The 23,158-nt window shown below is 45.2% G+C and overlaps 1 protein-coding gene across 2 annotated transcripts; it reads left to right on the plus strand.

The window, feature by feature from the left end:
* Nucleotides 1-3,101: 3,101 nt before the first annotated feature.
* On the plus strand, nt 3,102-11,692 carry CENPA (centromere protein A). 2 transcript variants are annotated; one of them, XM_003270616.4, is made up of 5 exons: nt 3,141-3,377; nt 9,229-9,338; nt 9,854-9,931; nt 10,243-10,424; nt 10,910-11,692. In XM_003270616.4, exons 1-4 carry the CDS (start codon nt 3,284-3,286, stop codon nt 10,375-10,377), a joined length of 417 nt encoding a protein of 138 aa, XP_003270664.2. In that variant the 5' UTR covers nt 3,141-3,283; the 3' UTR covers nt 10,378-10,424; nt 10,910-11,692. The 2 variants fall into 2 exon arrangements, with proteins under 2 accessions (XP_003270665.2, XP_003270664.2); XM_003270617.3 differs by lacking the exon at nt 9,854-9,931 and having other exon boundaries at nt 3,102-3,377.
* The last annotated feature ends 11,466 nt before the right edge of the window (nt 11,693-23,158 follow it).

Below are 23,158 nucleotides of genomic sequence, written 5' to 3' on the forward strand. Positions count from 1 at the left end.
CTAGGAGCAATAGGCTATACCGTATAGCCAAGGTGTGTAATACACTATACCATCTAGGTTTGTGTAAGTGCACTTTATGATTGCACAATGACAAAATCGTCTAACACATTTCGCAGAGGATATCCCCATTGTTAAGCATGGGAACTATATAATGCCTTTATTATATATACATGACTATATAATAAGGGCTATATGATAAGCTAGAGTTACCAGGGCAGTACAAAATGTTTTTTAAAAAATTAGCCAAGTGGCAGGGCGCGGTGGCTCATGCCTGTAATCCCAGCACTTTGGGGGGCCGAGGTGGGTGGATCACGAGGTCAGGAAAACAAGACCATTCCGGCCAACTTGGTGAAACCCTGTCTCTACTAAAATACACAAAAAAAAATTAGCCGGGCGTGGTGGCACACGCCTGTAGTACTAGCTACTTGGGAGGCTGAGGCAGGGGAATCGCTTGAACCCGGGAGGCGGAGGTTGCAGTGAGTGGAGGTCGCACCACTGTACTCCAGGCTGGTGACAAAGTGAGACTCCATCTCAAAAAAAAAAAAATTAGCCAAGTGTGATGGTACATTCCTGTTAGTCCCAGCTACTCAGGAGGCTGAAGTGGGAGGATTGCATGAGTCCAGCAGTTCAAGGCTGCAGTTAGCTGTGATTGCACCACTATACTTCAGCCTAGACAATAGTGCAAGACCCTGTTGCGGGGGGAATATATATACACACACACACACACACACACACACGCAACATAGAATTTACCATTTTAACCAGTTTTAAGTGTACAGTTCAGTGGCATTAAGCACATTCACAGTGTTGTGCAACCATCACCACCATCCATATCCAGAATTTTTCATCTTCTCAAACTAAAACTCTCCACCTATTAAATACTAACTCCCCATTCCTCCCCTACTCACTGGCAACCACCATTTTATTTTCTGTATGAGTTCGATTATTCCAGGTACCTCATACAGTATCTGCCCTTTTTTTTTTTAATTTTTGGAGACAGAGTCTTGCTCTGTTGCCCAGGCTGGAGTGTAGTGGCACAATCTCAGCTCACTGCAACCCTCCCCTCCCAGGTTCAAGCAATTCTCCTGCCTCAGCCTCCCGAGTAGCTGGGACTACAGTCGCGTGCCACCACGCCCGGCTAATTTTTTGTATTTTTAGTAGAAGCGGGTTTTCACCATGTTAGCCAGGATGGTCTCAATCTCCTGACCTCATGATCCACTGCCCTCGGCCTCCGAAAGTGCTGGGATTATACAGGCATGAGCCACCACACCCGGCGTTGTCCTTTTTTTTTTTTTTTTTTTTTTGAGACAGGTCCCACTCTGTCGCCCAGACTGGAGTGTAGTGGCACAATCATGGCTCAGTTCAGCCTCAACCTCCTGGACCAGCGATCCTCCCACCTCAGCCTCCTGAGTAGCTGGGGCGACAGGCATACACCTCCACGCCCGGGCTAATTTTTTTGTGTGTGTATCTTTGGTAGAGGTGGAGTTTCTTCTTTCTTCCTTCTCCTCCCTCTCCTTCTCTCTTTTTTTTTTTTTTTTTTTTGAGACAGAGTCTCACTCTTGTCGCCTAGGCTGGAGTGCTGTGGCATGATCTCGGCTCACTGCAACCTCCACCTTTCGGGTTCAAGCAATTCTGCCTCAGCCTCCTGAGTAGCTGGGATTACAGGCGTGCGCCACAACACCTGGCTAATATTTGTATTTTTAGTAGAGATGGGGTATCGCCATGTTGGCCATGCTGGTCTTGAACTCCTGACCTCGGGTGATCCGCCCGCCTCGGCCTCCCAGAGTCCTGGGATTACAGGCGTGAGCCACCACCCTCGGCAAGATGGGGTTTCGCCATGTTGGCCAGGTTGGACGCGAACTCGAACTCGAACTCAGGGGTTCCGAACAACTTGGTCTCCCAAAGCGCTGGGATTAGAGGCGTGAGCCACAGCACCCCGGCCCAGCATTTGTACCTTGGTGGACTGCCTTATTTCACTTAGCATAACGTCCTCAAGGTTCATCTGTGTTGCAGCAGGTGTCGGAATTCCCTTCCTTTTAAAGGCTGAATAACGTTGTGGTTTACACCCCATTTTGTTTCTCCATTCATCTGTTGGTGGGCATTCAGGCTGTTTCTGCCTTCGGGCTGTTGTGAAGAATGCCGCTATCAACATGGGTGTGAGAATATCTGTTCAAGTCCCTGGCTATATTTAAATTCTTCTGGATATTTATCCAGAAGTGGAATTACTGGATCATCTGGTAATTCTATTTTTGATTTTTTGAGGAACCACCAATACTATTTTTCACAGCAGCCGCAGCATTTTACACTCCCACCAGCAATGCACAAGGGTTCCATGAAATCACTAAATTTTATAACTAACATTTTTCCTGATTACAGTACATGTTCACTGTAGAACATTTAGAAAATGTAAGAAATAAAATTTAGAAAATTAAAATTCCCCTTACTCTACATACCGGGACATGACTTGAATTTTTATTATCCCCAACAAAGGGAAGAGATCATTTTTCTGGGACGATTGCGTTGCTATAGTGCCGAGGCCTGCCCTGCCCGGACCTCATCCTCAAAGCCCCGCCGATCCCGCCGTCCCCGCGACCCCAAGCGTCAGCAAAGTTCCTGCAGTTGAACTGGCTTCTGAGTATATCTGTGGATAGTTCCTGGAAGGGTCGCAGATACGACATGGGGTTGTCACATTCTCTATGGGTCTGTTTCCTCATCTTTAAAAGCCATCTCTGCGTTGCTAGGGCAAAGCATAAAATGTTTGAGGAAAGCGACTTGTCTAGAAAAGCACGTTCTACAAACACACCATCCACGTTCCAAACTGAGCTTCGGTGTTTTGACTGGAGGGCACCTGAGGATGTCAGTACGGTCCCTCAAAGACCAGCAACCAGATTGGCAAGCAGGGGGCAGGAGAATTTCCCGCCCCCTCTTCTTTAGGCGTCTATTGGTTGATTTTACCGTCAGTCTCCCCTATCCTCCTATCACCGCCGCTATTTGTGTCTCGGTGCATGCTCTCATTGGCCCTACCTGCAGTCGCTTACGTAAGGGGCGTTCCAGAGTCAGCCACTGGGAGTCGCTGGATTCATGTTTTAAAAAACGCCGGCCGTGAAGTGGGCGGAGCGAGAGATTTGAACGAGAGCGGCGCGGACTGCGGCCAAGCACCGGCTCCTGTGAGGCTCGCGGCCCAGCGTTCTCTGGGCTCTGCAGAAGCCAGCCTTTCGCTCCCGGACCAGGCAGCCCGAGCAGGAGCCGTGGGGCCTGGCACTAGCACCCTCCGCGGCGTGCCATGGGCCCGCGCCGCCGGATCCGCAAGCCCGAGGCCCCGAGGAGGCGCAGCCCGAGTCCGACCCCCGGCCCCTCCCGGCGGGGCCCCTCCTTAGGTAACCGGCCGCGGCCCCATCTCGTAGAGGGGAAAACCGAGGCTCGCAGGCGGAGCCCGGTTCTCCCGAGTCCCGATCCCGTGGCCTTCCCTGCTGGGGAACGACGCGGTTCCGCCGTCCGGCATCCGCTCCGGGCACGGGCGGTGCCAGCCCTGCGAGGGACTGGAGCAGGCGGTTCCGAAAGCGGGAAGGGACCGGCGTAGCCACTTGGCTCCTAACGCCGTCTTCTTGTTAGGACTAGTGGTTATCCAGCGCCCACCGCCCACTGCCAACCAGGCATTGCCTCCCGCTGTTCGTGCGTTATCTTCAGCTTCATATCGTGCCCATTTTACAGCTAATGAGAAAGCCGAGGCACAGGCCAGAGAGCTTGAGCAGAGTCACACAACTTGTTGTTCTGGCGGACACGGGATTTCCAATCCTCTGTGCACTTCCAATACTTTTGTGCATTTTTAAATTGCAAAAGTATTGACTGCTTTCAGTGACGATTTCAAACAGGAGTCCTCTTAGGAGGTGTCTTTCAGGTTTTTTTTTTCCTTCCGGGAGAGGCTGTTAGGCCTTGAACCGAGGCCCTCTGCGCTGCTCACTCTGTTGCCTTCCAGAGTTTGTGTCCGGGGAAAGGGGCCGAAGTCTGTGTCTTCATTGCCTGTATGGTGAGCTGGTGGATGGGAGACCCAAGGGCAGGAGGAGGCAGATGCCTGTATGCTACACGGTGGCAACAGCTGCTTTACTTATCTCTTAACTCTTGCTAAGTAGCTATGAGGAAGATGGGAAGTGTATTGTAGTTTCTTTGTTTCATTGTTTTTTGTAGAGACTGGGTCTCCCTATGTTACCCAGGCTGGTCTCAAACTCCTGGCCTCAAGTGATCCTCCTGCCTGGGCCTCCCAAAGTGCTGGGATTACAGGCATGAGCCACTGTGCCTATAAGCTTTTCGGTTTTTTTGTGTTTTTTTGAGACCCTCGCCCAGGTTGGAGTGCAGTGATGCCACGAGGGTTCACTGCAGCCTCAACTTCCCAGGCTCAGGTGCTTCTCCCATCTCAGCCTCCCAAGTAGCTGGGACTACAGGCATATGCCACCATGCCGGCTAATTTTTTGTATTTTTAGTAGAGATGGGATTTTGCCATGTTGCCTAGGCCGGAGTAGGTTGTTTCTAGATGTTGCTGTTGCGAATGGGATTTTTTTTCTTTCCCAAAACGAGCATTTAACCTTTGCTTCCAGCCAACTTGCTGAATTCTCATTCATCCTAGTCTTTTTTAGTTGCTTCGGTTGGAATTTTTAAGTAGACTATTATGTCATCTGCAAATAACTTTTGAATCTTCCATTTTCGTTTCCACACATTTTATTTATTATTGTATGGTATTAGTAAGGCCCTGAGACTCACTAAGAGTGGTGTTTTGGCCATCTTTGTCTTGTTTGTAATTTTAACAGGAATATTAAGTATGATGTTTGCTGTTGCTTTCCAAGGTAGAAGCATCCTTCTACTCCTGGTTAAATGGAAAGTTTATCTCAAATGGGCAGTCAACACTTCTTGGCAGTCCTACCACCTTTGTCTGGTATTCTTTCTTCAATTTTATTTTATTTTTATTTTTATTTTATTTATTTATTTATTTATTTTTTGAGACGGAGTCTCGCTCTGTCACCCAGGCTGGAGTGCAGTGGCGCGATCTCGGCTCACTGCAAGCTCCGCCTCCCGGGTTCACGCCATTCTCCTGCCTCAGCCTCTCCGAGTAGCTGGGACTACAGGCGCCCGCCACCACGCCTGGCTAATTTTTTGTATTTTTAGTAGAGATGGGGTTTCACCGTGGTCTCGATCTCCAGACCTCGCGATCCGCCCGCCTCGGCCTCCCAAAGTGCTGGGATTACAAGCGTGAGCCACCGCGCCCGGCCTCTTTCTTCAATTTTAGAGACAGAGTGTCACTCTTGTCGTCCAGGCTATAGTGCAGTGGTGCTATCTTGGCTCATTGCAGCCTTGACTTCCTGGGCTCATGCAGTCCTCCTGCTTCAGCCTGACAGACGTGCACCACCATGCTTGACCTTTTTTAAACCTTTTTTGTAGAGACAAATTGTTTTGTCTCTACAAAACAAAAAAAAACAGCCATCGTGCCTGGCCTTTGTCTGAAATTCTTGCTTTTCCATTCTCCCCATGACTATTTCATACCTTTTTCTCCCTCCTCTACTTCCTACAGCTCCATTCCCCCCACTCACTCTTAGCCAATAATGGCCTTGACTAGGTGTCCCCCTTCCTATCAAAGCCCTTCCTTCTACATGGGGTCTTGGTCATATCCTTCTTTCACCTACAAAGGAGCTTTCTACCTGTGCTTAGATAAATCCAGACACTTCACACTGGCATTGGCACATGTGCTCTAGTATTTATGATCTTTTGTTTTGTTTTGTTTTGTCTTTGTTTTTGTTTTTGAGACGGAGTTTCCCTCTTGTTGCCCAGGCGGGAGAGCAACGGCGTGATCTCGGCTCACTGCAACCTCCACCTCCCGGGTTCAAGCGATTCTCCTGCCTCAGCCTCCTGAGTAGCTAGGATTACAGGCATGCATCACCACATCCAGCTAATTTTGTATTTTTAGTAGAGACGGGGTTTCGCCATGTTGGTCAGGCTGGTCTCCAACTGCCAACCTCAAGTGATCCGCCCACCTTGGCCTCCCAGAGTGCCAGGATTAGCCGGGCCGTATTTACGATCTTAAGAGAAAGGGCAGGAGTGTTTCCTTGACCCCACATTCTCACTTCCCTATTCCTCCCATTTCTCTCTACTTCCCTTCATAGCTCTCCTTTTAAAATAGCCAGACTCGTTAGGTCCACATACATTGCGTCTGATTCCTCCCTTCCTAGTGACCCTACAACTCACTCCAATCTGACTCCCCACAACCACTACCCCCACTTCTAATCTGCTTGAACTACCCCTGTCAGGGTCACTAGCACCTTTTGTAGTGCCAAATCCAGTAGGCGGGTCTGTGTTCTTACTGTGTCTCAGAAGCATTTGATGCAGTGGGCCTCTTTCTCCTTGAAGCATTCTGTTCCCTTGGCTTCCATGCCACTGTGCACTCTGGCAGTTCTGCTTAGTGTTCTCTACTGCCTGTGCTGCCTCCCTCGGCTCCTTGATGTTGGACTTCCTTGACATCCTTTTCCTTTCTACCCCCTCCCTAGATGGTCTCATCTCCGTGGCTCTAAATCCCACGCATACATTGACAGCTCTCAAATTTATGTATACTTGGATCTCTCCTCTGACCCCAGATACCTATATCTAACTGCCTTTCTACCTGAAGGCTCTTGGTTATGTTAAACTTAACACACCCAAAACTGAACTTTTGGTTACTCCCCTCCAGCCTCTTCATCCTCAGTTTCCCCATTTCAGTAAATGGCACAACTACCCACCAAGCTGTTCAAACCACAAGCCTGGAAGACCCCCATTTCCAATACAAATGCAGGTCCAGATAATTCTACTTCCAAACTACATCCTTAATCACTCCATTTTCACCATCTCTGCTCCCACTAGCCTAGTCCAAGCTACCAGCAGCTGTCAAGAGCAACTGTGAGAGCCTCCTAATCAGCTGCCACTCCACTTCCACTCTGTCCCTTTCTACTTCTTTCCTTACACAGTAGCTGGAATGACCTTCCACATCTCTATCCTGCATAAAACTCTTCCCTGGCTTCTTATTACGTTAGGGTTAAATTCCATCTCCTCATGTTGGCATTTCAAGACCCAACTACTACATTTTTGATCCCAGTTCTTTTCCATGATCTCTCTAATTGGTTACTTTTCATAACCACTTGTTCTTGGGTCATGGTTTCATATCTCTGTTACCTCTCTGAGGTTATTATCCATTTTTCTCTCAAAGTTTCTATCTCTTTTCTCTATTAATTCAATTTCCTCTGGTATTGATTATTTTGTTTGTTGAGTTTGGTTCCTTTCTTTCATGGTATTGGCCTTCTTAAATTGTTGGGTGATCTTTAGTTGTGTTCATCTTCACATTTTCTGTGAACGCTATGTCTTGTTTATTTTATTTATTTATTTATTTATTTATTTATTTATTTATTTATTTTTGTTTGAGACAGAGTCTCACTCTTGTTGCCCAGGCTGGAGTACAATGGTGCAAGCTCGGCTCACTGCAACCTCCATCTCCTGGGTTCAAGCAATTCTCCTGCCTCAGCCTCCCTGTAGCTGGGATTACAGGTGCCCGCCACCATGCCTGGCTAATTTTTGTAATTTTAGTAGAGATGGGTTTCTCCATGTTCATCAGGCTGGTCTCAAACTCCTGACCTCAGGTGATTGACCCACCTCAGCCTCCCAAAGTGCTGGGATTACAGGCGTGAGCCACCGCACCCAGCCCTATGTCTGTTTATTAAAGACCGCCTCCAGTGACTGGATTGCCAACTGGTGGTGGGGAGGGAGGGAGGGAGGTGTCAATAGTTGTCTCCTGGGTATGGGTCTTCCCTGTTTTAAATGTCATCAGTCTCCTGGACACTGCCCTGTTTCATTGGCCTATGTTCTCTAGCCTCACCCAGGGATGGTCTCCTCTGCTGGCTGCCTGGCACAGGCCATATCTGGATTGTCTCATCTACCCTACTTGCTCTTGCAGCTCTACTAACACTTTGTGATTAGTTTATTGTATTAAATGCCTTCTATTGAACTTGGTGTAGAGTCTCTTTTCTTGGCTGGATCCTGAATAACATTTCTGAAACAATTTTATCCTTCAAAATGTTATTTTTGTATTTTATTTGTTTGTTCAACTTATCAGAGGTTCACTCATCTTGATCCTTGGTTGTAATTATGGAACAACTGTGCTGTTTTTTCTTTAACTTTCATTTTCACTAACTTATTATCTAATATTTCTTTTGTTTTATCTTGTTTTGGTTTACTTTAATAACTCTCTAATACTTAATTTGACTGCTTAGCTCAGATACCTTTTAGTGTTCTTGTTTTCTAATAGGAACACTTTTAGGCTACGCATTTTCCTCTAGTACTATTTTGGCTGTGTCTCATAAGTTTTGGGATATGGGCTTTTTATTGTTATTCATTTCTAAATAGTCTAATTTCAATTAAGTTTCCTCTTCAGCACAGGGTTAGTTAGAAGAAACTGGTTTTTGATTCATGAATTTTTAATTTCCAATTAGAGAATTTGGCTTTTTTGATTTCTACTTTTGGGAATGTTTTTAAAATTATTTTCTTTTTTGTTCTTGTTGGAACCAGGATTTGAGCCAAAGGCTCTGTCTCCACAGCCCAGGTGCCTGACACTGACACTAAGTTAGGCCACTCCTTACACAGGTCTCAGCTTGGCCACTAATGAGGGCTGGCCAACCATCTTCACCTCACTGGGCCTCAGGATGATCAAGACAAGGGAATTGTACTAGTCTCTCAGATTCTTTCCAGCTGTAAAAAACAAACCAAGAAAAAATCTAAAAACAAAATAACTGAGCTTCCAATCTAGGTAGGAAAGATCTAAGACTTGTACAAAGTCCTGCAAAGCCCAGAGGAGGGCGGTCACCCATCTGTTTGGAAGGATCAGCATTCGGGAAAGGCTTCATGGAAGAGTTAGCATTTAAAATCAACTGCAGAGGGTCATTCACTCATTCATTTAACAAATATTTATTTAGCACCTATCTGCCATTTTCTAGTTGCTGAAGATAGCAGCAAAATGACTATATATCAGGTTGGTGCAAAAGTAATTGTGGTTTTTGCCATAACTGCAATGACTTTTGCAGCAACCTAATAAAACAGACAAAAATCCCTGCTCTGTGGAGTGTAGGCACATAGATATAGTCTAGCGATTTGACAGCTTACCTGACTCAGCCAAGCTACGAGGCACCACCTATTTTCCATTGAACTTACCTTTCTTTTGCTCAGGCGCTTCCTCCCGTCAACACGGTTGGCGGAGACAAAGTTGGCTAAAGGAGATTCGAAAGCTTCAGAAGAGCACACACCTCTTGATAAGGAAGCTCCCCTTCAGCCGCCTGGTGAGCTCTGGGAGCTTCCCACCAACCCCTATGCCACCCTCCTTTTTTAAAATTTTTCCAGGTATTAGGGACCCTATTGTCTCTTAACTAAATAGCCAAGGGACCTCTTCTGTAACCTGGTAGGGGAATCTTTTCTGAAAACATGAGCCCTCAAAGAGCACCTTATAATTTTTTATGGAATTGATTTCTAACCCCTACTACCTTTTTAAAACTGTAGTTTTTGACTGTATAAATAGGAACTCTCTCGTTTGTCCACCTTAGATCCCTTTTCCTATCCTGGGAGATTGCCTCCCATCACCCAATTACTGGTGATTTCCCCATCACCAGTAAGAGATCCGCCAGTTCCTAAGCTCCCAGGAGTCAACACCTGCTCCTAATTGGGTCCTAAGATTAAGGGCCAGGAAAAAATAATGGAAAGGAGGATTCACTGGAACTCATGGAGAGCATCATTGTCCCTTGAATCTCTCTTCTGTTACTCCCTACTCCTACTCCTCCCCTTCCCCACTCCTTCACAGGCAAGAGAAATATGTGTTAAATTCACGCGTGGTGTGGACTTCAATTGGCAAGCCCAGGCCCTACTGGCCCTACAAGAGGTAAGAAGGCACCAAGGCACAATTGGGTGAGGGCTGAGTGGGAGAAAGAGGCAGCCTAGAATTCTCCAACGCTGACTGGAGTGTCACATGCTGAATCTGACCTCTTGAAAAGAACAACGAGGTAACCCCTGAGGGTTTGGAGGCTGGATTCTGTGTGGTGACAGCAGAATTCCCTAGCAAAGTTCAGTCTCATTCTGTGAACAGTTTCCTACAATCCTTTGAGCCCTCAGAGATTAAGTTTAGCAGGTCTCCAAGAAAAAGCAGCCCATGGCCCTTCATCTGTGTCCGTCTTTTTCTCTTTCTGTCTCCAGGCAGCAGAAGCATTTCTAGTTCATCTCTTTGAGGATGCCTATCTCCTCACCTTACATGCTGGCCGAGTTACTCTCTTCCCAAAGGATGTGCAACTGGCCCGGAGGATCCGGGGCCTTGAGGAGGGACTCGGCTGAGCTCCTGCGCCCAGTGTTTCTGTCAGTCTTTCCTGCTCAGCCAGGGGGTAAGCTCATCCTCTTTCACAGGACTGGGGCTGGAATTTCTCAAGGAATTTCCTTTCTCCATCCATAGTGCTTGCCACCTCGCCTTCCCTTTGTTCTCTAGTAAAGGTTTGATCTAGTTTTGACTGCCTGGGACTATGTGGTTTGTGCCCTTTTGTACAATGTTAGATAAAAGATATCTTTCTATTAAATAATGACCAGATGACCCCAATTTCTTTTGGTTGTTATTGTTATTGTTTTATTTTTATAAGACAGGGTCTCTGTCATCAGTGGTGCCATCGTGGCTCACTGCAGCTCCTGCCTTGGCCTCCCAAAGTGTTGAAATTACAAGAATCAGATGACCTCATTTTGATTAAGAGAAAACTTTCTAATAAACTTTCTGATAAAAGAGAAAACTTTCCAATAAAAACTTTCTCTTTTTTGATTAAGAGAAAGTTTTCTTACTTTTGAAAATGGCTTGTTAGTAAGTGTGCTTCCTTAATTTCAGGGATGATACCGGGGACTCTCCAGAGCCATGACTAGATCCAATGGATTCTGCGATGCTGTCTGGACTTTGCTGTCTCTGAACAGTATGTGTGCGTTGCTTTAAGCATTTTTTTTTTTTTTTGAGAAGGAGTAGACTGCATGACTTTCCTCTGTAACAGAGGTAATATATGAGACAATCAACACTGTTCCAAAGGCCTGAAAATAATTTTCAGATAAAGAGACTCCAAGGTTGACTTTAGTTTGTGAGTTACTCATGTGACTATTTGAGGGTTTTGAAAACATCAGATTTGCTGTGGTATGGGAGAAAAGGATATGTACTTATTATTTTAGCTCTTTCTGTAATATTTACACTTTTTACCATCTGTACATTTGTACTTTTATTTTACACATAAGGGAAAAAATAAGACCACTTTGAGCAGTTGCCTGGAAGGCTGGGCATTTCCAGCATATAGACCTCTGCCCTTCAGAGTAGCCTCACCATTAGTGGCAGCATCAAGTAACTGAGTGGACTGTGCTTGTCAACAGATGTGTAGCTTTTCAGAAACTTAATTGGGGATGAATACAAAATCTGTAAGCTTTGATGTTGTGGTTCCTTCTAGTAAATTCCTGTCAAAATCAATTCAGAAATTCTAACTTGGAGAATTTAACATTTTACTCTTGTAAATCATAGAAGATGTATCATATCAGTTCAGGATTTTAAAGTACCTTTTCGATGCTTTTACAGGTATTTTTGTAGTTTCTTTGTAGAGAGATAATAAAAATCAAAATAATTATTTAATGAAAATGGACTTACTGTTACAGCATAGAGATTATACTGTACTTTTTATGTGTTAACAATAAGTTCTTTATTTGTTTGCAAACAGCCACAATTTAAACAAGATAATTAAGGGAGGTGGTTTTGCCTCTGGTGGAGTAGAGTATGACCAGATGAAAACCTTGCCCTTCTGTTGTAACTGAAAGCAATTTAAAAGATTTCCAGAGACATGGGAAGTGTCACCCAAAGATCTGTATGTGGTGAAAATGATTAGTGAGGGCAGACTACTAATAATGATGTGTCAGTCAACTGAGTTCAGAGACAGATTAAAGAGATGCACCAAGTTCTACTGTTTAATAATTTTTTTTTCCTGAGATGGAGTCTCTCTGTCGCCCAGGCTGGAGTGCAGTAGCGCGATCTCAGCTCACTGCGAGCTCCGCCTCCTGGGTTCAAACGATTCTCCTGTCTCAGCCTCCTTAGTAGCTGGGATTACAGGCATCCACCATCATGCCTGGCTAATTTTTGTATTTTTGTAGAGACAGGGTTTCACCATGTTGGCCAGGCTGGTCTTGAACTCCTGACCTCAAGTGATCTGTCCGCCTCGGCCTCCCAAAGTGCTGGGATTACAGGCGTGAGCCACCACACCCAGCCTGTTTAATAAATTTTAAGCCTTTGGAAAAACCTCTTCCTGTTTAACATCAGCTTATTTTTATGCAGGCATTTGAGTAAAGCTTATCTAGCCACAAATATATTTAATGTTCTTGTCAGTGTCATTAGTTAGAAGAGTATAATCTTCCTCTAGTTTTCTTTAAACTGACACTTCTCAGCTCTCTTGAAATTGTATTAACCAATATACTGCTGCAATACATGTACATCACATTCAAATGCCAGGCAGGATGCGGGCTCTCAGCACCACATAATATTTATATGATAACATGAGAATAAGTGGTTTACATCATGATATTGTTACAGTTTACTATAAATTTTGAGCACTTATGATGTTGTTGGGTTTTTTGTGTTTTGTTTTTCCCAGATGGAGTCTTGCTCTGTCGCCCAGGCTGGAGTGCGGTGGCGTGATCTTGGCTCACTGGAACCTCTGCCTCCCGGGTTCAAGCAATTCTCCTGCCTCAGTCTCCCAAGTAGCTGGGATTACAGGCCCACGCCACCACGCCCAGCTAATTTTTGTATTTTTAGTAGAGGTGGGGTTTCACCATGTTGGCCAGGCTGGTCTCGAACTCCTGACCTCGTGATCCACCCGCCTCGGCCTCCCAAAGTGTTGGGATTACAGGCGTGAGCCACTGTACCTGGCTCGGTTTTGGTTTTATGTATTCTTTTATTATTATTTTTAAATTTTTAATTTAATTTTATTTTTTGTAGGGGCAAGGCTTTGCCGTGTTGCCTAAGCTGGTTTCGAACTCCTGAACTCAAGCAATCTGCTTGACTCAGTCTCCCAGAGTGCTGGGATTACAGGTGTGAGCCACCAGGCCTGGCCATATTTATTTTTGAGAGAAAGGGGGGTCTCCCTCTGTCACCCAGGCTGGAATGCAGTGGAGCAATCATAGCTCGTTGCAGCCTCAAACTCCTGGGCTCAAGCAATCCTCCCACCTCGCCCTCCCAAGTATCTTGAACTATAGATGCTCACCACCACGCCCCTGTTTTATTTTTTTATTTTGTTTTTCCTACTTTCAGGGTGATTTCATCAACATTCTTTTCTAATCTTTCAATTGAATTTTTTATTTCTGATTTCGTGTTTTTAATATCCAATTAACTCCTTATTTTGGGAATGTTTCTTTTTTATAGTATTCCAGTCAGTCAGCATTCACTTAAAAAAAAAAAACAGAAATAACTCCAGATATTTTAAGCAAAAAGGGATTTGGTGGAAGGGGTTGGCTATAGTAATGTCAGGAAGGCTGGATGAGCCAAAGAGAAGAGGATGCTGCCCAAAGATCAGGAAGCTCCCAGTGCCCACCCCCACTGCTGCTCTGCTGGAAGCATATCCCTGCCACCATTGTATTGAACTGTACCACTGCCGCTGAGCAAAGTCAGGATCCCCAGCTCTGACCATTGTATCATGCCTGGCTGGCTCTGCAATGTCATTTTGATGTGTCTTCAGTATGGAGTTCTTTTTTTTTGATTCAGAGTCTCACTCTGTCACCCAGGCTGGAGTGCAGTGGTGCGATCTCCAACTTTTTCAGTTTTCTTTGATAGGAGAGTGGTCCAAATGACCTTTTCTACCATTACTGGAAGTTGAAGTTTGATGTGTCTCTTGATATTCTCATATTCATCATTACTTTAGTATGTAGTTATTGCCATTAAAATAAAACAAAAATAAATGTATTCAACATCAAACATAACACATGCTGTCATATATAACAATCAAGACTCTCAATTGCAAGTTTGGGGACCCCAACTCAAACTGACTTAAGAGGAGAAGGTTCATGTAACTGAAAAGCCCAGAGGCATTTCTGGTTTCGCTACAGTCAAATCAAAGGGCTATAACAAAGTCATGAGATTTGGTCTCTCTCTTCACCCTTCGCTGCTTCTGTTAGTGTCACTTTCAGGCAGGCCTTCAGAACCTGTGAATCTGGCATGTCACATGGCAAAGGGGAATTAAGAGTGCTAATCAGCTGACATTAAAATAGGGAGATTTTAGAAGAAAAAAAGGACAAAGCAAAAAATGGGGAGAGTACCTTGGAATTTTGGGTGGGCCCAATGTAATCACAAGTGCCATTAAAAATGGAAGAGTGAGAGAGAAGTGTGTTAGAGATAGGAGTAGGAGAATGGTCAGGCAGATGCAACATTGCTGGCATTGAAGATGGAGGGAGAGATCACAGACTGACGAGTCTAGGTGGCCTCTAGCAGCGAAGAGGCAAGGAAGCGGATTTTCTTTTAGAACCTCCAGAGAGGAAAACAGACCTGCCAATAATACCTTGATTTCTAGCCCAGCGAAACTTGTGTCAGACTTCTAAACTACAGAACTGTAAGAATAAATTTGTGTTTTATCTAAGCCACTAAGTTGTTGCTAATTTGTTACATTAGCAATAGGAAACTAATACAAGTGGTTTCCCAAGGAAATTTGAGGCTTCTTAACAGGTAAGAGAGAATGTAGACAGGGCAGACAAAAATAGCAGATGTCTGCTATACCACATGTGGTGTTTTGATAGACATTGGTTTTCGTCCACAGTTCCGGGCTCATAACTCCCATAGCCCTTGTTAGTTCTTTTGTTGTAATATTGGGTATGTGTTAGGCCTCAGGAAACAGAATCTCTCCTTCTCCTGCCCTCATTTCACCTGCCCCAGGACAGAACTCTAATCTTTCTCAGGCTTTCAGATTGTGGGTCTTAAGATCCTCCCCAGAGAGGTTCCCCCTATACCCTGGGGGAAGGAATGCGGAGGTCCTGAAGCTTCCATAGAAACCCATGAAGACGGTTCAGGGAGCTTCCCGATAACTGAACCTGAAGGGGAGGTTCCTGGAGGGTGGTGTCCCCCACACCCCCCACCCCCGACGGAGGGCTTAGAAGCTCTGTCTTCATTCCCCCATACCTCACCCCACGTGTCTCTTCATCTGTTTCCTTTGTTTTTGTTTTTCATGCATTTTTTTTATTTTTTATTTTTCTTTTTTTTTTTTGAGACAGAGTCTTATTCTGTCGCCCAGGCTGGAGTGCAGTGGCACGATCTTGGCTCACTGCAACCTCCGTCTCCCAGGTTCAAGCGATTCTTCTACCTCAGCCTCCCGAGTAGCTGGGATTATAGGCGTGGGCCACTACACCCGGCTAATTTTTGTATTTTTAGTAGAGACGGGGTTTCGCCATGTTGGCCAGGCTGGTCTTGAACTCCCGACCTCAGGTAATCTGTCCACCTCAGCCTCCCAAAGTGCTGGGATTACAGGTGTGAGCCACCACACCCGGCCATCTGTATCCTTTGTAATTTTTTTTTTTTTTTGAGACAGAGTCTCGCTGTCGCCCAGGCTGGAGTGCAGTGACGCGATCTCGGCTCACTGCAGGCTCTGCACCCCGGGGTTCACGCCATTCTCCTGCCTCAGCCTCCTGAGTAGCTGGGACTACAGGCGCCCGCCACCTCACCCGGCTCATTTTTTGTATTTTTAGTAGAGACAGGGTTTCACTGTGTTAGCCAGGATGGTCTCGATCTCCTGACCTCGTGATCCGCCCACCTCGGCCTCCCAAAGTGCTGGGATTACAGGCATGAGTCACCACGCCCGGCCTGTAATATTTTTTATAACAAACTGCTAAATGTGTTTCCCTGAGCTCTGTGAGCCACTCCACCAAATTAATCAAAGAGGGGGTCATGGGAACCCCAACTTGAAGCCAGTCAGTTCTAGAGGCCCGGACTTGTGACCGGTTTTGGGGGGTGGGCAGTCTTGGGGACTGAACCCTCAACCTATGGGATCTGACACCATCTCTGGGTAGACATTGTCAGAAATGAATTAGAGGACACCCAGCTGGTATCCACTGCTTGGTGTGTGGGGAAACCACCTCCAACGTTTTGTCACAGAAATCTTCTGCATGGATGATTGTTGTGCTGTGAGAGTGAGGAAAAACATGGTTAGAGTTCTCCCTACACACCATATGAAGCACTGTGTCACAATTACAAATTTTTAAAAGCCCAATGGCACCTACTTTTTTTTTTTTTTTGCCATTACTTTCAATGGCAACAACGGCAATTACTTTTGCGCCAACTTAGTAATATACTTTGAGCAGCATTAGAGTTTTATTCTATTTTATATACTTTGGATTTATTTTAATGCTGTTTACAGGAACTGAAAAGCTCCATTCTTTTTAAAAGATTTTCTAATTAAAGTATAACATATATACCAAAAATCCAAATGTATACAGATTACAATTTTACAGCTCAATTAGTTTTCACAAACTGAAATCAATGCATCTCAGAATCCTGCCCCGTTCTAGTCAATACTTACTTTGCGAAGGATAATTGTTATCCTGACTGGTTTTTTGTTTTTGTTTTTTTTTTTTTTAATATATATATATAGACGGAGTTTTGCTCCTGTCGCCCAGGCTGGGTGGGGTGCGTGGCCCAGGCTGGGGTGCAGTGGTGCCATCTCAGCTCACTGCAACCTCTGCCTCCCGGGTTCAAGTGATTCTCCTGCCACAGCCTCCTGAGTAGCTGGGATTACAGGTGCCCATCACCACATCTGGCTAATTTTTATATTTTTAGTAGAGACGGGGTTTCACCATGTTGGCCAGGCTGGTCTCAAACTCCTGACCTCAGGCAATCTACCTGCCTTGGCCTCCCAAAGAGCTGGGATTACAGGCATGAGCCACCACGCCTGGCCTATCCTGACTTTTAATACCATAGATTCGTTTTGATTGTTGTAGTAAGTGGAATTATAGAGCATATATTCTTTTGTGTTTTTCAGTCAACATGTTTGTGAAATTTGTATTTTCTTATGGTGTTAATTCTTACTGCTGCATAGGGTTTCATTGTGTGGATATGCCTAAATTTTTTATTTTTTTTTTTTAGTGAAAGCAAGTTTATTAAGAAAGTGAAGGAATAAAGAATAGCTACTCTGTAGGCAGAGAAGCCTATGCCTAAATTTGTATATTTCCATTCTATTGAACATTTGAACATTTGGATAGTTTCAAGTTTGGGGATTACAAATATTGGCTACTGACTTTTGCCTCAAAAACAAACAAAAAAAAGAGACTTGGAGATGCATTTTTTTGGAGGGTTTGTTTGTTTGAGACAGGGTCTTACTCTGTCACCCACGCTAGAGGGCATTGCAGCCTTGACCTCCCCAGCCTCAGGTGATCCTCCCACCTCAGCTGCCCGAGTAGCTGGGACTACAGGAGCACGCCACCACACCTGGCTAATCTTTATTTTATTTTATTTTTTTTAGACAGAGTCTCTCTCTGTCACCAGGTTGGAGTGCAGTGGCACGATCTTGGCTCACTGCAACCTCTGCCTCTTAGGTTCAAGCAATTCTCATGCCTTAGCCTCCCGAGTAGCTGGGATTACAGGCACACACCACCACGCCCAGCTAATTTTTGTATTTTTAGTAGAGATGGGATTTCACCATGTTGGCCAGGATGGTCTTGATCTCCTGACCTCATGATCTGCCCGCCTCAGCCTCCCAAAGTGCTGGGATTACAGGCGTGAGCCACGGCGCCCAGCCATTTTTGTATTTATTTTACTGGAGACGGGTTTTCTCCATGTTGCCCAGACTGGTCTCAAACTCTTGGGCTCAAGTAATCCACTCTCCTCAGCCTCCCACAGTGCTGGGATTTCAGGTGTGAGCCATTGCACCCAGCCTGAGAGGCAGTTCTTTGTAAAGTTTTTATAAATGTTCAGAATGTGTGAAGGAAATTAATTTCCAATGCACAAATATATATATATATGTATATATATTGTGTATATATTTAAATATGTATATTTAAAAATTCCGACTGAGCACCTCTAATCCTAGCACTTTGGAAGGCTGAGGCAGGAGGATTGCTTGAGGCCAGGATTTTGAGACAAGACCAGCCTGAGCAACAGTAAGCCCCTGTCTCTGTTTTTTTTTGTTTTTTTTTGTTGTTGTTGTTGTTGTTTTGAGACAGAGTCTCACTCTCTCACCCAGGCTGGAGTGCAGTGGCACGATCTCGGCTCACTGCAACCTCCAACTCCCAAGTTCAAGCGATTCTCCTGCCTCAGCCTGTTGGACCCTGTCTCTATTTTTTTTTTTTAATAAATAAAAAAAAATTCTGTGTAACTTCATAAATCTGTGTTTTGTGCACTTTTCTGAGAGAAGCCATGATTTCCATGAGATCCTCAAGTCCACCCTCCATAGATGGTTATGAGCCCCCCTTCTAAAATTCTGAGTTATTCTGCCTCCAACCTCACATTAATATTCTCAGTAAGTATATTGCATATTTTTGCATAGATTTTTAAGAAATGTGTAACAAAGTCATTTGACACATATTTGTTGAATATTTGCCTCAATTGCCTCAATTTTCCATCCCGCAGAACATCCCTCCACTTGAGTAACAGAGTAATAATAATGCCTTACACTGATACAGCTTTTCAGTGTATAATGCTCTTTTAGCCCTGATTTGATGCTCTCAACTGCAGACAACACATCACTTATACAAGACAGATTTGGAGCTCCCAAGACACTGAATGGATTGAAAAACCAAATTCATCTTGAAGGAGCAGCCGAAGCATTTGAATTGAGAATTTCTCCCCCCCTTCCTGGCACTGGGCCAATATTGCAGAAGGGTAGAAGTAGATTCCTAATTGTTTCTAAGATCAATTTAAGTTCCCTGCTTTTCTGCAACCTCTTATTACAAACCTCCAAATCCATGGCCCTAAATGCTGTTTAGAGAAGCCTATTTGTCTGCTCTGTATTTACCAGCAGCCTGCCTGACTCACTTCTATTTGGCCTGGCCCACCAAATCCAGGGGGCCCCAAATCATCCTTGTTTCTCCCTGAAAATACTCATCCTCTCCCAAGCCCCAACCAGCACCCTTCAAACACCACTGGGACTCAGCACATCTTCAGCTGCTTCACTTTACTGATGACTTTTTAAAAAGTCATTGCTCATCCGTTCCTGAGAGCCCTGAAATTCTCGGCTGGGCTGGAGCCCTTGGTGTCTCCGGCCCTGTGTTTTGGCATAGGCTGTGGGGAGAGCCTGCTTGAGTTGTGCACATTCACAGGAACTCTACAGGGCTGTGGTCCTGGGGGACAAGGCAGTTTCCCTCCATGCTCATGACAGTGGAGTTTTCTGGAGAGAGGAGTGGAGGAGGACAGCTGAGTCTCGTCCAGCAGTGGGCTAAGAGGCAGTGATAAGCTCCAAGTGGGGAAAGGAAAGGGCTATGGCAACTTCCAGGATGACACTAGGTCTACGGCACTGGGTCTGAAAGTGCTTCATGGACGCTTTTTTTTTTTTTTTTTGAGACGGAGTCTTGCCCTGTCGCCCATGCTGGAGTTCAGTGGCACAATCTCAGCTCACTGTAACCTCCACCTCCCAGGTTCAAGCAATTCTCCTGCCTCAGCCTCCTGAGTAGCTGGGACTACAGGCGCCCACCACCACACCCAGCTAATTTTTGTATTTTTAGTAGACACAAGGTTTTACCATGTTGGCCAGGCTGGTCTTGAACCCCTGACCTCAAGTGATCCGACAGCCTCAGCCTCCCAAAGTGCTGGGATAACAGGTGTGAGCCACCATGCCCAGCCTACAGACCATTATTTTGTGTGTTAAGGTTACAATGGCCCAAGTAAGGTTTTGGTTTTTGTAGAGTCTTTTATGATAGTTTTTGTTTTCAGGCATTTATGCATAAGAACCCTCTCTTCATGATCTTCTGGCTTTGTTTATTTGTTTTTGTTTTGTTTTTTGAGACGGAATCTTGCTCTGTTGCAGGCTGGAATGCAGTGGCATGATCTTGGCTCACTGCAACCTCTGCCTCCCAGGTTCAAGTGATTATCCTGCCTCAGCCTCCCTAGTAGCTGGGACTACAGGCACATGCCACCATGCCCGGCTAATTTTTGTATTTTTAGTAGAGATGGGGTTTCACCATGTTGGCCAGGCTGGTCTCGAACTCCTGACCCAGGTGATCTACCCGCCTCAGCCTCCCAAAGTGCTGGAATTACAGGCGCGAGCCACCGCGCCCTTCCTGTGATCCCTCAGCTCTCCCTGTTGCCATACTTGATGTTCAGCTTGAACTCATCATAGAATTTCAGGGTCAAAACATGTCTTTTTTTTTTTTTTTTTTGAGACAGAGTTTCGCTCTTGTTGCCCAGGCTGGAGTGCAATGGCGCAATCTCGGCTCACCAGAACCTCCGCCTCCCAGGTTCAAGTGATTCTCCTGCCTCAGCCTCCCGAGTAGCTGGGATTACAGGCATGCACCACCACGCCTCGCTAATTTTGTATTTTTAGTAGAGATGGGATTTCTCCATGTCGGTCAGGCTGGTCTCAAACTCCTGACCTCCGGTGGTCCACCCGCCTCAGCCTCCCAAAGTGCTGGGATTACAGGCGTGAGCCACCACGCCTGGCCTCAAAACATATCTTAAAAGTCATTTTACTGCCAGGTGTGGTGACTCACTTTGGGAGGCCAAGGCGGGTGGATTACCTGAGGTCAGGAGTTCGAGACCAGCCTGGCCAACATGGTGAAACCCTGTCTCTACTAAAAAAAAAAAAAAAAAAAAATTAGCCGGGAGTGGTGGCACATGCCTGTAATCCTAGCTCCTCAGGAGGCTGAGGCAGAAGAAATGCTTGAGTCCTGGAGGTGGAGGTTGCAGTGAGCCGAGATCATGCCACTGCATTCCAACCTGGCCAACAGAGCAAGACTCTGTCTAAAAAAAAAAAAAAAAAAAAAAAAAAAAAAAGTCATTTTACTTGAATGTCTTCTGTAACAGTCAACCTTTATTTGAATATCTTCAGTGATTAAAAAATAAAAGTCACTCAAGTAATTACATTTCAGAAAGTTTTAAGTATTTTATATATATTGGGAGATATATACATATATTATACATAGGGAGATATATATATACTAGGTATATATATTTAAGATACACACACACATATATATCTCAACTTTGCTTTCCTTTGTCTTAACCTCATTAATTATGCCTTTGGTACCCCAGAGAATAATTTATCTTATTTATTTATTTTTGAGACAGGATCTCACTCCGTTACCCAGGATGGAGTGCAGTGGCGCAATCTTGGCTCACTGCAACCCTGACCTCCCAGCTCAAACAATCCTCCCGCCTCAGCCCCTGAGTAGCTGGCACCATAGGTGCATGCCACTGCACCCAGCTCATTTTTCTATTTTTTGTAGAGACAGGGTTTCACCATGTTGCCCAGGCTGGTCTTGAACTCCTGGGCTCAAACAATCCACCTGCCTTGGCCTCCTAAAGTACAGGGATTACAGGCGTGAGCCACTGCACCCACCCACCAGAAAATTTAATTTATCTTCCACGTAACTGAAGAGAGTCATCAGGTCCCCACTATCTTCCCTGTGTCAACCTAAAAAACAGAGAGGCTGTCTCTAAAATAAAATATTTATTCACCAATAGAGCATTGCAATGGGAATACACATGCCACAGTAAACTGCATATTCAGGAAGGGAAGAAAGACAAAGGTTTTTAAAGGACAAATGAGGATTACATATTGTTTTCAGATAATTATCCTTGGCTACAACGATCAATAACAAGGGTGGCAGCAGTCTGAGATTGAACAGGCAGTTGCTGAGCAGATGTCCTTGAAGAATTTTTGTGTGTGTTAAGGTTACAATGGTCTAAGTAAGGTTTTGGTTTTTGTAGCATCTTTTATGATAGTTTTTGTTATCAGCCATTTATGCATAAGAACCCTCTCTTCATGGCCTTCTGGCTTTGTTTGTTTATTCGTGTTTGTTTTGTTCTGTTTTTTGAGACGGAGTCTCGCTCTGTCACCCAGGCTAGAGTACAATGACACGATCTCGGCTCACTGCAAGCTCCGCCCCCGGGGTACATGCCATTCTCCGGCCTCAGCCTCCCTAGTAGCTGGGACTATAGGCACCCGCCACCACGCCCGGCTAATTTTTGTATTTTTAGTAGAGATGGGGTTTCACCATGTTGGCGAGGCTGGTCTCGAACTCCTGACCTCAGCTGATCCACCTGCCTCGGCCTCTCAAAGTGCTGGGATTACAGGCATGAGCCACCAAGCCCAGTCTGTTTGTTTGTTTTTTAACACAGTGACTCTATTTTGATTCTGGCAACTTTCACACCTTCCACAGGTGAATCATTCCTACTTCCATATTTCAGTTGGGGGCTCACTCTGTTGCCCAGGCTGGAATACAGTGGTGCAATCATGGCTCACTGCAGCCTGGAACTCCTGGCTCAAGGAATTTGATCATCCAGCCTCAACCTCTTGAGTAGCTAGTACTACAGGCACATGCCACAATGCCCAGCTAATTTCTTTATTTGGGTTTTGCTACATTGCTCAGACTGGTCTCAAACTCCTGGCCTCAGGCAATCCTCCAGCCTCAGACTCCTGAGTCACTGGGATTACAGGCCCCACTTTCTTTAGTTGTTCTCTTTATTATGTGGTTCAGGGCCTCTCACCCCATGACACAGTTTGACTCATCACTGCCCTTCGTAAAGTAGGTAGTGTGGGAAAAATACATGGAAAGGAATGCAGGATTTATAGTCAAAGTCTTATTCCTAAGTCTGGATATTCATCTTTGTATTAGTCCATTCTCACACTGCTAATAAAGACATACCTGAAACTGGGTGATTTATAAAGGAAAGAGATTTAACTGACTCACAGCTCATCATGACTAGGGAGGCCTCAGGAAACTTACAATCATGGCAGAAGGGGAAGCAAACACGTCCTTCACATGGCAGTAGCAAGGATAAGTGCTGAGCAAAAGGAGGAAAAACCCCTTATAAAACCACCAGATGTCGTGAGAACTCACTCATTATGAGAACAGCAACATGGGGGTAACGGTTCCCATGATTCAATTACCTCCCACTGGGTCCCCCCCATGACACGTGGTGGGGATT

Source organism: Nomascus leucogenys, chromosome 19 (assembly GCF_006542625.1).
Source record: "Nomascus leucogenys isolate Asia chromosome 19, Asia_NLE_v1, whole genome shotgun sequence".
Lineage (NCBI taxonomy): Eukaryota > Metazoa > Chordata > Mammalia > Primates > Hylobatidae > Nomascus > Nomascus leucogenys.

Bases quoted from the DNA above. Each gene is read 5' to 3' on its own strand.
- CENPA (XM_003270616.4), top strand. From the start codon at position 3,284: ATGGGCCCGCGCCGCCGGATCCGCAAGCCCGAGGCCCCGAGGAGGCGC. The intron at 3,378-9,228 runs GTAACCGGCCGC...TCTTTTGCTCAG, and splicing joins CCGGCGGGGCCCCTCCTTAG to GCGCTTCCTCCCGTCAACAC. The intron at 9,339-9,853 runs GTGAGCTCTGGG...ACTCCTTCACAG, and splicing joins AGCTCCCCTTCAGCCGCCTG to GCAAGAGAAATATGTGTTAA.